The sequence below is a fragment of the Prionailurus bengalensis genome, chromosome A1 (assembly GCF_016509475.1).
Source record: "Prionailurus bengalensis isolate Pbe53 chromosome A1, Fcat_Pben_1.1_paternal_pri, whole genome shotgun sequence".
NCBI classification, from domain to species: domain Eukaryota; kingdom Metazoa; phylum Chordata; class Mammalia; order Carnivora; family Felidae; genus Prionailurus; species Prionailurus bengalensis.
Window position 1 is genome coordinate 14,677,789 of NC_057343.1, and position 12,259 is coordinate 14,690,047.

General features: G+C 39.8%; 1 protein-coding gene across 6 annotated transcripts in view; it reads right to left on the reverse strand.

The window, feature by feature from the left end:
* Positions 1 to 12,259, reverse strand: part of DCLK1 (doublecortin like kinase 1) — a 346,275-nt gene that overhangs the window by 32,936 nt on the left and 301,080 nt on the right. For all 6 annotated transcript variants that reach the window (XM_043576843.1, XM_043576859.1, XM_043576833.1 and 3 more), the window contains 4 exons: positions 7,215 to 7,348; positions 5,126 to 5,203; positions 4,650 to 4,746; positions 2,412 to 2,492 (listed from right to left, as the gene is read on the reverse strand). In XM_043576843.1, the coding sequence (XP_043432778.1) occupies positions 2,412 to 2,492; positions 4,650 to 4,746; positions 5,126 to 5,203; positions 7,215 to 7,348 (390 nt within the window). The remainder of the gene's footprint in view (positions 1 to 2,411; positions 2,493 to 4,649; positions 4,747 to 5,125; positions 5,204 to 7,214; positions 7,349 to 12,259) is intronic.

Here is a 12,259-nt window from a genome sequence, read left to right on the forward strand (position 1 = left end):
GGTAAGTTACTTCGGCAAGGTTGCTAACTTCTCTGAACAATCATGATAACCATATGATGTACATATGCATTCTTGTGCAATATTCACAGTGCTTTCACACAGAACAAAGGATGGGTAAATGCAAAAGTGGTGCATGGGGCTTTATCCTTGGGGGGAGGACACCTGGCAGAAAATTCTGGCTCCATCTAAACTTGGCTACTTCGGGTAAGTCACTCATCATAGTCTCAGTCTCCTCCTCTGTAAAATGGGTACAACAATACCCACTCTGCCTATCTTCTAAGTTTATTATTAGGCTTAGGTGAGATGCTTCCTAACTTCTGCCACTTCACAGAAAAGGATAACTTTTGTTTAGCACCCTGGGGTAAATGCAAAGGTTTTGAGGCTAGAGATGACCACTCCTGGACTCTAGCTGCTCTGCCTGACTATCCCAAGGGCTGGGATTAATACCTCTACACGTGTGTACGCCAACTGGGAAGCTTTGGTATATGAAAATATTCAAAACAAACTTTAGCTATCTATCTATACACACTCACATTCCAATATATCCTCCTGATATATATGTGTGTGTATATTGTACCCCAATGTTTATAGCAGCACTCTCAACAATAGCCAAATGATGGAAAGAGCCTAAATGTCCATCAACTGATGAATGGATAAAGAAACTGTGGTTTATATACACAATGGAATATTACGTGGCAATGAGAAAGAATGAAATATGGCCTTTTGTAGCAACGTGGATGGAACTGGAGAGTGTGATGCTAAGTGAAATAAGCCATACAGAGAAAGACAGATACCATATGGTTTCACACTTATGTGGATCCTGAGAAACTTAACAGAAGACCATGAGGGAGGGGAAGGAAAAAAAAGTTAGAGAGGGAGGGAGCCAAACCATAAAAAGACCCTTAAAAACTGAGAACAATCTGAGGGTTGATGGGGAGTGGGAGGGAGGGGAGGGCGGGTGATGGGCATTGAGGAGGGCACCTGTTGGGATGAGCACTGGGTGTTGTATGGAAACCAATCTGACAATAAATTTCATATTAAAAAATAATAAATAAAATAAAATAAAATACAGAAGAAAAACATATAGAACACCAATTTCATTTCTAAACAAATTACACAATCTAGGAAATGCAGGGATAGAAGCATCAATTAACAATTTGAGTTATAAAAAATATATGTGTGTGTGTGTATCTGTGTGTGCATATGTGTGTGTGTGTGTATACCTGTGTGTGTGTATACATATATATGTAAAGTACTAACCTAGGCCCATGGTCATCATATGGCAGAACATGTACAAGACCCCAACCTCTTGTCACTTCAGATACAGTCTGTCTCAACACTGTGCTTTCAATTTTCCTTAACAATTAGCGGTTTAGGAAAAAGACATGTGGCTAATCACCGAGGTGACAATTTAGAGAAGTGGAACATTTTGTTGCCTTCAACTCACAGCCAGATCACTCAAAGCAGTAGAAAGGCTGGCAAAATTTCAATCATCGAGCTAACGATTGTAACCTTGTTCCTGTCTGTGTTCATGTCCATATCCACGTGCAAATCTGTGTCTGTCTTCTACTTTGGCAGTACGAACCATTAAACTTAGGTATGGAACTTCCACATGTGAGTGAGGGTTACAGGAGTGCCTAGATTCTACACTTGTTAGGAAGAACATAATCAGCTCATGTATGTGAACTACTCAAAAGAGTCGTGGGAAGACTTTCTAAGTGAAGCACTCTATACGTATTTATTACTCTTCAAAACAAATCTTATCAATCAGTCGTAAAGAGATACAGGAACAAAACAGAATGACTGTGCTCTGGAGAATTCTTTCATAAAGATGTATCATTAGACTGTAGTATTCAAATAGTGGCAGCAACAGCAGCAGCAGCAGCATCTGGGAGCTTTTAGAAATTCAGAGCCTCACATCTACTACATTAGAATCTGCATTTTAACAAGATCCCCAGGTGACTTGTGAGCACATTCAAGTTCAAGAAGTGCTGCACTGGAATACTTCAGGGCTTATATGGAGACCCTTGGGTCAGTTGTATTTCCGGTGGGAATAATGCAAAAGCAGTAGTGACTCAGAAAATCTTCTCTGTCTTACTGATGTATTCAGAATGTAGACTAGGGGGTGGGGAGGGGGGGAGTGACCATGTACATGCACCTCCCCACTTAGAAGGTAGTCCCATCTGAATGAAACAAAATGCTCTGTGCAAGGGATCATGAGAACGCACGTCAGCACGGATTCATCAGAGGCCCTCATGGAACAAGACTGAGATCCCGTAACTGTTCTGGCTTGAGGGGGAGGAACAAATACAAACACAACGCTTCAGAAAAGGAGGTGACACCACTAGGAAATCTGCAGTTTTCCAAAGGAACATTAGGAGTAAGTGGAGGGGAAGGAGGAAGTCACTTACATTAACCCAGGGGTGCTCAAGGACCTGCACAGCCGAAAATCGCTGATCCACATCAACCAACAGCATCATGGTAATGAGCTCCTGCAGAAGGGAACGTTCGATTCCATTTGTCTAACTTTTACAGTAGCAATCTGAGCATTTTCATATGCAGAAGTTCTCTTTTAGTTTGGAAAAGCTCTAAATCTTAAATATATCCGCTCAACTTACCCACAGCCACCTAACATCTTTAGAAGTTAGAGGAAAGGCGAGTATTCAGAATTATAAATATATTGCTTATTGTTGAGAAAAAAATGAAGTTAATATTAGAATAAATTTCATTAAAAATGTATTTAGTAGAAAATAAATAAATTATACAAGTTAAAGAATTAATATTCCTTTCTTTGCCTAGAATTTTGTGCTTTAAAGGCAGATTTCTAAGTTGGTTTAATACAGAAATATGTTAAAATTGCTTCAAAAATTTCCACATCAATCAATACCAATAAAATGGAACTATTAAGGGGCAAACGATCTAACGGTTCTGAAATTAATGAGACTTCCTCATGAGCTCCAAATGATTTGGACCAGGAAAGCACAGCTTGGGTTTTAATGATGAGTCTGTCATACATCTGTCCACCTTGGATTAGAAGTTCCCATGTAACAAAATGGTTAGATATGTGTTATCCAGTTCCTTACATTCACGGGGTCTGAGTACCAGTCCATGATGGGGATGATTTATTTCCACTGATACAGAGATTTCTACCTTAAAGTTCTCATTATGTTCTTCTCCGGCTTCAGGCTCCTTTGTGTAAGAAGGCATTCATTTACTTTCCAACCTGGGCCAGAACTTATTAAAGCAACTATTTTGTGTGATGCCCTTTGCCAGGTGTCATGGGTGTGTAGGAGATGGTCCTATCTGTCAATGACTTTGAGCCCTCTTGTTACGGAGTGATGGCATAAGGTAGTAAGTTCCTGAAGAGACTGCTCACAGGCAAAAACAACTCCACCCCCATGCATTATCACCCCACCTCCTATCACCTTTCTGCCTTTCCTATGACACTTCTCTCAATTCCCCACATTTTCCTAGGCCCAAAGGTAATTAGAAGTCCTGGACGGCTGAAGAAAATGAAAGCCTTGGACCTAACGTGCATCATTTTCTATGGAAAGTGGCCAGGCAGAAAAAGTCAGGTTTTCAATTGAACTCACTCAGGACACAGTGAAAGGAAAGGCATATACACCAAATAATCAAAAGTCAATTATTTCTCAACAAGAATTTTTTCATAAATTTAAGTCAATGCTTGGAGACGTAAGTTTAAGGAATCAATTAAAAAGTCTTCTTTTTTATCTCAAGTTCTACTATCGTCTCCATGTAAGAGTTTTACAGTTTTCTTAGATACTGATCTCTTCTTAGTTTAATGGGACAAAAACGACATGCCTTGTTTCCCTCTGCCTTTATATCCTGGCTGTCTTTCAAGATCCAGGTTAGATTGTAGCTTCCTCCTGATATCTGTGTGGATCATTTCAATGCTTGAGCTTCCTTCACTTTGATTGATTAGCTAGTTGTTTCATTCACTCATTCCTTTATTTATTCATTCATTTAATACATGTTAAGCACCAGTTATGTACTGGTCACTACGTAGACACTGATGTTACAGCAAAAACAAAATAGACACAAATCCTTGTCTTGGGAACGTTGTGTTCCAGTAGGAGAATCAGAAAATAAATTACATAAGTAGAAGGTATCCACCTTTCTGAATCTACCTGTCTAGAAAGGTAGAAGGCTAGTTACATGGTATACCAGATGGACATGTGGGTGTCAGTACTATACGGAAAAATAAAGCAGATGAGGAAGATAAGGTGAGCCAGGTTGGTTAAAGAGCTGTAACTGAAAGTGGGGTGGTCTGGGAAAGTTTCACTGAGAAGACGAAATTAAGTCGAGACCTGAAAGAGGCAAAGCAATAAGCTGTGTGGAAATCTAAGGTGGCCTGGTGCGGGTAGGGGTAGCAAGAGCCTGTAGCAATGTAACCGGAGTGGCAACAAGGAGCAATGAAGCCAGGGAAACAGAGGCACTTGATAAGTCGGGATGGCTATGAACAGAGGACTTGATGACTGTGAACTCTTGGACAACCTAGTAATTATAACCAAAATAGACAGAAATCATATTAACAATATCATTAAGTCTCCCTGCATAAGACGGGTCAAAATCAGTAATTCTATTAAGGCGCACAGGCTGTAAGGAAGAAGAAGGCACTGGAAACCTACCTTGGCAGAATCAGAAACGTTATCCCAGTACGGAGAAGGAAAGTCCACTTGCCCCATCAAAATCTGATCAAAAAGCACCTCCTGGTCATCACCACTTCTGTTTAGATGAACAACGACAACAAGGGAAAAACAGCACTAAAATGTCAACTCAGAGTATGTTTCTTCATTCTTATACATTAGAGCCTTTCCTTTCCCCATTAATGTGTAAAATGTGTGTTTTTAAGCAATTTAAAATGTCAATATGGAACTGTTTGGGCAAATTAAGAAAGAATGAGTTTTTAAATTATATGAGGAAGATTTATGGAAGGCATGTAAATTAGCATGTACAACATAGAAAAAAATAACAGGCACTACGAGCGAAGTTCTTATTATGTTCTTTTCCTGCTTCAGGCTCTTTTGTGCAAGAAGGCGGAATGGATCACTCAGAGAATAGAGCAATGCTTTGTTGGTGAGGAATAAAAGATTACTGCCCATACCCACGGAACGGAGGGAAACCACACAGCAGGATGTAAGTGATTACACCAGCTGCCCAGATGTCCACCTTGAGGCCATATCTGGAAAAGTAAGTGAGGTTAGAGTTAGCAAAGTCAGGCCAGGACAAATTATGGGGCATAGCAAAATAGATGACTCTTCTATTCTAAACCAAAAACCAAACTAAACAAAATAAAAAGCCCAACAACAAACAATAAACTAAAACCCACCGGCTAATCAGAATTCAAAGAAAGAATAATTAAAAAAGAGAGAGAAAGAGACTAAGACACATGAATAAAAATCAAAGTAAAAGCATGCTTATGATCATATCCAAATATCAGTAAGTGAGGGGTTTCATCAAAAAGGCTTATTATAGCCATATCAGTTTTAAGATAAGGTGGGACCCTTGAAACTATACAACTCCCTGATTTTAGAAATAACAATTACATATAGGACATTGCCAATTTATTTTTTTATTTTTTTAATATTTATTTGAGAGAGAGAGAGAGAGAGAGAGAGAGCAAGTACAAGCAGAGGAGGGTCAGAGAGGGGGACATGAAGAATCCAAAGCAGGCTCCAGGCTCTGAGCTGTCAGCACAGAGCCCGAAGTGGGGCTCGAACCCACAAACTGTGAGATCATGACCTGAGTCAAAGTCGGACGCTTAACGGACTGAGCCATCTAGGCACCCCAGGACATTTCCAATTTATAAAGCACCGACATATATTATCTTATATGCTGTTTTTCTAACAGCTCTTTACATTCCCAAGGATAAGTATTGTTGCCTATATTATAGAGGGGAAAACTGAGGTTCAGTGAGGTAAATAGTCTTCCTCAAGATCACACAATCTGTGGCAGAGCTGGGTTCCAACCAGGATCTTCAAGAGCCCAACACAATTCTCTTTCTACCCCAGACCCCTCCCTCCTGGCAGGCTGTCAGAATACTCACAGTAGAAACTGTAGATACGCCTGAGGCAACACCCTCTGAGGGAGGTCAGGCAAGGTTACAGATGTGGGCTCCCAACTCACTCAAATTTGAAGAATAAAAAAGTTCTCATTACCCTACATCTCACCCTTGGGATTTCCCGATTGGCATTCCTTTCTCATCTATTCTGCATTTCTACCTTTCTGGTCTATGGTTAAGCAGAAAAACTCTCTCAAATGGGTCACAGTGGAGAATACAACCTAGACCCTTGGGGGTGGGTTGGTGCCACTAACTGGGGGGAAAAGTAGGGCCATCTCCCCTTGCTGCACCACCCTTTCCCAATCCTTCTGTGTCAGGGTAGTACTTCAGAACATCGCCCATGATCCTTGGTAAGAACTAGGCTCTTTTTGGAAAGAGCCCTTTATTCACACAGACCTGAGTTCAAATGCTGACTGAACTACGATCTAGTCATGAGCTTATGTGATATTCAACCTTCAGAGTAAGATTATTCATATGCTCAATGGGAATCATACCATCTACTGTAAGAGTTAGAAGTAAAGGAGCTTAGGACCTGGCGTGCAGTAGGTCCTTACTAAGTGTCAGGCCACCCGCCTTCTCCCCCACCCCCGCCCCGCCCCCATTCTAGAGATTTTCATTCATCTGATACGGCTGCACACAGAAACCAGAAAATTCCCAGTGGCCCTCTGATGCCTAAGGGTGTTTGTACTGCACAGATAATCAATGGACCGCCAAGAGAGCCAAAATGAGACTGGGACGGGAGAATGAGGACAGCTGAGAGAAATAACCACAGGAGACTGTAATCACCACACACAGCAGTGTCTGTTTCTTTTATCCAAAAGCAAGTTAATTACCATCGCTATATGTTTCCCTGTTAGTCTGAACATTTTTTACTCTGAGGTTAATAACTGCTGTTCTACCTTTAACAAAGGCCAAATGGAAGCCTTGAACAAGATTGCAGTAATTGGCAACTTGATTGGGGAAACAGAGAAAATGGCTCCCACTTTCAAGTTTAAAAAAAAAAAAAAAGAGTGAAAGAAATCTGATAGCTAATTCTGTCCGGATGGCACAGAGCAGTACTTTCTCCTATTCTTGAAGCAGACTAGTTCTTTGACAAGCACAGCACTTCAGTAAACACACGGAAAGCATTTACCCAGTCTCTGCGATGATTTCTGGAGCCACATATGTCGGGGTGCCACAGACTGTGTACAGGGGGCCGTCTACAATGGTGGCCAGTCCAAAGTCACCCAGCTTCAGCGATTTGCTGCCATCTTGGTGTTCGTACACCTACAGGAAAAGCAAAGAGTGAAACTGCCTTAAAACGAAGAGCTCAAAAGCTCTTTCTTGAAGAAATGAGGGGCGCTGTGGTTTAACTTTCATGTATTTATCATAAAGTAAAAAAAAAATGAGGCAATTCTGCAAGGATATACATATGAGACTATCTTTTTTTTAGATGACAGCAGAACTGGAAGCATGGCAAACAGCCAGCAAAAGGAAATTCAATAATAAATTGCGGTAGTTCATACAATGGCGTGCTACATGAGCATTAACATGGCGATGTGGGTTTATATTTATTGAAATACATTATTTTGGGGAAAAAAAGGACAGATTTCAGACTGGTCTGCATAAAATGTGTATTAAAGAAAAGAAGACGTAGAAAGAAAAATGTCTGAAAGAACACAGTGTTCGTGTGTCCGTCTCTGGGTGGTAGGATTAAGGCAGATTTCTTGCTTTTTGCTCCTCTGTATTTAATGTTTTCCACAATTAAAATTGATTTGTGTAATACAATGAAATATAGTCTCCAGTGCAGTATCTCCAACTTATGAAAATAATTACCTCTCCATTTTAATATATAAGAGGCCTTAAAAATACAGTTCTTTAGTAACTGAACAAAAAAATCTACACAAATATTAAAATACTTCATTTTCAGTGGCCCACATTTCCAACAAAATCTATTTACATTTTTTTATTAATAATTGAAAGGGATATTAACATTTCATTTCACCTGTGGCAATTTGGAAAGATTTATCAGGTGCAGAGTCAGCATTCTGCCCAGGTTTCCTTATTAAGGCAGTAAAAGTCTCTAGTCTTTCACCCAACAAATCAAGAAAAGGATGCATGTGACTATAGGCAAGTATTTATACTGCTTTAATTCCAGCCCGTGATCAAACCAAATGGGTCTGCTCTAAAAAGTATTCCAAACAACTTCTACTATTTCAAAGAAAAGATCAAAGGGCATTCAGAATTCTAATTCAGTGCCCTCCATTGGAATCAATAAGATAAAGAAAACCACACTAAAAAGCTCCTGTTCCCAGCAAAGGCAGTCACCAGGAGATGCCTTAAGGAAACGGTGAAGTTTTCCATGCACATCAGAATAACTCCTCCCCCAGCAAGTTGAAGCCTGAATGTTCTTCTGTTGCCGCCTTGTGATCATCTGTACTTGCTACGGCAGTCTGACCTCTTGCACAGTAAGGCATCTCTCCACACATCAGGAACTCCACTACCGTTCACACACCGCGTCTCCCTTTCCTTGGCAAAAGTACATTAACTTCTCATTTCACTGCCGCATAAAGTGCAGATGTTTGGCTGGCTAAGCTGTGGTATCAGCATCGATCATTTGGATCTAACTGTTTTGGCAGAGGCGGGGAGTCTGATCCTCCCTTTTGGAGTGACTGTGTCTTTTCTGGGCAGAAAATATCCTTTTATGTCTTCTCCACACAGAGCATGGAGTCTTCTCCTTAAGGAGAAGCCCACCATCTAGACTGGGCCTGTGGGCAGGTGTCCAGAGACTTGTGGGGTCTTCTGCACTTAGGTCGTTAGGGCAAAGACAGTTGCATGTCCCTCACAGATGTAACTTTGCCCAGTTGTCATCTGGGATAGACACTGTCCTCACTCCTTTAACAAAGCAGCTCTCTAGCCCATCAGCAGGAGCAAGTTAGGGGCTCTGAGGCATTAGAGTCACAAAACATAATATCATACCCAGCCTAAATGTTTTCCAGCAGAAGAAATCCCTAAATCATAGTTTTAGTGCATCAGCCCTTCTGGCCATCCAAATGTTTTTCATGAGCAGAAACCTGAGATGGAAATATATCTAGAAGATCGTCTAGTTTACTTCCCAGACAAAGCAGGATTGTTTACTTCCTTACTTCCGTTTTCTTAGTAATAACCTTCCTAAAATGCGAAATAATCTCTCGCTTTGAGGTTCTGTTAGTCCGAACATCCACGGGGCGTGTTTTGTGAGGTTGTGCAGATGCAGGTTTCAATTTACGCAACTCCGTTTGTACAGGAATTTTGTGGTTTTCCTCTAAACGTACTATCTATACTCACCTAACTTTATTCAAAAGTTGGACGAAAGCAGATGTTGGCAGATCCAGTCATAAGTCATATTTTGGTTCTGACTGTGACTATGTAATTCTCTTACATGTAGCAAAGGTTTTATTTTTGAGTATCTACATTTTGATAGGATTTCCATCTCATACATAGCCATGTGATAGTTATATTTAACGTAGCCAAACAATAAAGTTCAAAGTTTCAACAACTAAGGGAAAACAAGCACTAAAAAAAATTGTACGTAAAATTTAGGATTATGTGAAAGCAGTAATTCTTCAAAAATAAAACCAACACCTTTTAAATAGAACACAGAATCTATCATTTTAACGCTCTTTTTATCTTTATCACTTCCACGGTGGCCCCTTCCTCTGCTTTGAAAAAACAGAATTTCATGAACATAAAGTAGTTAACGTGATGCTTATGATAGACAATAAGAACTGAGAGACAAAGGCCTAATCCATGTAACTGAAAACATTTCTAGACACAACTACATTAGAAATGCTTCGGCAAAATGTTTTTGCAGGTGAATAAATGTCCAGGCTTTTCGTTTGGAATTGTGTTTCACTTACTTACTGTCAGGCAGGGCAGGAAACAAGGTTGCTTTGGGTTTTTCTCTGTCAACACTTTGGGAGAAGGATACAGAAGAATATATTCCAGCGTTTCCTCCCCTCCAATGGGAGAGCACCTTTCCTGAGTCCCCACACAGCCACCTCACAACTGGGGTTCACCCTTAGCGTCTGCTGCACCCTGAGCTGGGCTCACCCTTATTTATGTCTTACGGAGCCAGATACAGAGGGGCATGAGTGAGGCCACTGAAAAATGTAATTAAAACTCTGTTCAAATCGCAGATTGCTAAATACATCTGTTTCAAACACACACACCCCCTCACGTACACGCACACCCACCACTCGCAAAACCATCCCCCAGAAAGTATTTTCCCAAACGGCAGCTATAAATTTACTTTGAACTGAGTTTTTAATTAAAAGTTAGGAGTTGGAAAAGCTTCTAACAAGTTCACACTTAAAATGTGGAGTCCTTGGCTTATAGCGCTCCCTGAGTCGATTCTGATTTCGCTCCTCTGCACGTCTCCTCATCCTGACCATCTTCCACGAGGGACGTTAACTGGCTGCAAGTACGGGCTTGGGCAGCCTGATCCAGCAAGTGGGGTTCTGGTGTAAAAAGGACTTTGGCCTTCACTGTATTGTAAAGCTTCCATAAAACGCGACCCACAAGTGAGGTGGGAGTACATTGTCAATCAACGAGTATTCACAACATGAGATATAATTTAATGTTCATCCCAAACCCTTTAAATACTCTAGATGTTCCCCCACATTTTAAACACTGAGGGGCTATTAAAGAGACGGGGATTAGTGCAAATTACCAGTATGTAGTGCTTTCACTGTTTTAACTAAGCAATAAAACTGTGTAATTGTACAACACTAATTGAATGCAGCTACCCATAATTGTGGGCGGCCATATGTATCCTATTACCATAAAGATTGTCAGTATTTTGTAAGCTACTCTTGTGATCATTGCAGATGGCTACAGTCAGAGAAGTTGTTCTCTAGGGTTTATTATATGGCTATAAAGACATCCCATGATTTGACAGACTAAATGTGTTAAATGGCAACAATTATGAAAAAGGTTCCAATTAAAAGCTGAAGGCACGTCCTACCAAGAACAGATATAGTGAAAGGTCAGGTATTAGGTTTTTGGCACACCGGCATTTCGCACAGGATTTTTCCTTTTTAAAGAAGAGTTTTATTTTTGTTTCTTTTCTTTTATTTAGGGTTTTGCAGTAGCTGTAACTTGCTGAACAGTAGATGTTTGGGCATAGGCCTGATTTCCTTTGGATTAGAAACTGAGACCATTTGGAAAAGTTATTTGAAAAAATAAAAGATTTAATATATAGTCATAAAATGCAGCTGGTGGCCATAAAATAATATGAAAATTCACAGATAACCTGAACCCAGGCAAATGGTTTCTGAGATTCCCATAATAGAGAACTAAGAGCTGACTAACATAACAGATGTGTTGGGACAAACATAATTCTCAATGTTGCTGTGAATTCAAGGATAACCCTGTTGAAATCCTGGCTAATGAATCATTAGTATCCACGGAAATATTTTCACAGAGGAGCTCAATAGGTACTAAAAAATTATTTCACCAAATAGAATTGGACAAAGGTGGCATGAAATTGACAAAGCCATGGAAAAAAAAAGTCAATTTACTTTTTAACCAATATGGTATCCCTTTAAAAAGACGTTGCTTTTCCTCTGGCCATGGTATATGGCCTTTATGATCCTAAGGAAAATAAATTTAAATCTTTAATCTTTGAGAAGTGAAGTAAAACAACATTAATGCAAGAGATTATTTTTTAAAATGCACTTTATGGTCCACATACTTTAAAATTAAACCTCCTGGAAAAAAAATTAATTCTTAAAAAAACTATCTTATACCCACATGTAAAATCTTTATGAAATCAAAGGTTAAATGAAATAATAACAGTGAATGTCATATAGAAGTCAGAAGAGGGGTAACAATAGCAGAGTGAAAAATAAAATAGCTTTTAAGGTATTACCTAGAGATTTTTGGGAAGACAGAAGGATGAACGGAGACTCCCGGAAACCTGATTCTCATCCTCACGTTAAAATCATCATGAAACTATCTCAAAAGGAGTCCTATGCAGCTGCATTGAGATACACAAAACATGCACGTTTGGGATTCTCTTGGCCATTGTACACACTAGGCTTTTGCTAAAACTGGGAACTCAGTGTCACTGCCATTTTAAAAACTGGTATTACATTTTTGACACACGAGTAATATCCAACATGTCACTGTAGGAAAATTAGAAAAGACAGATAATTA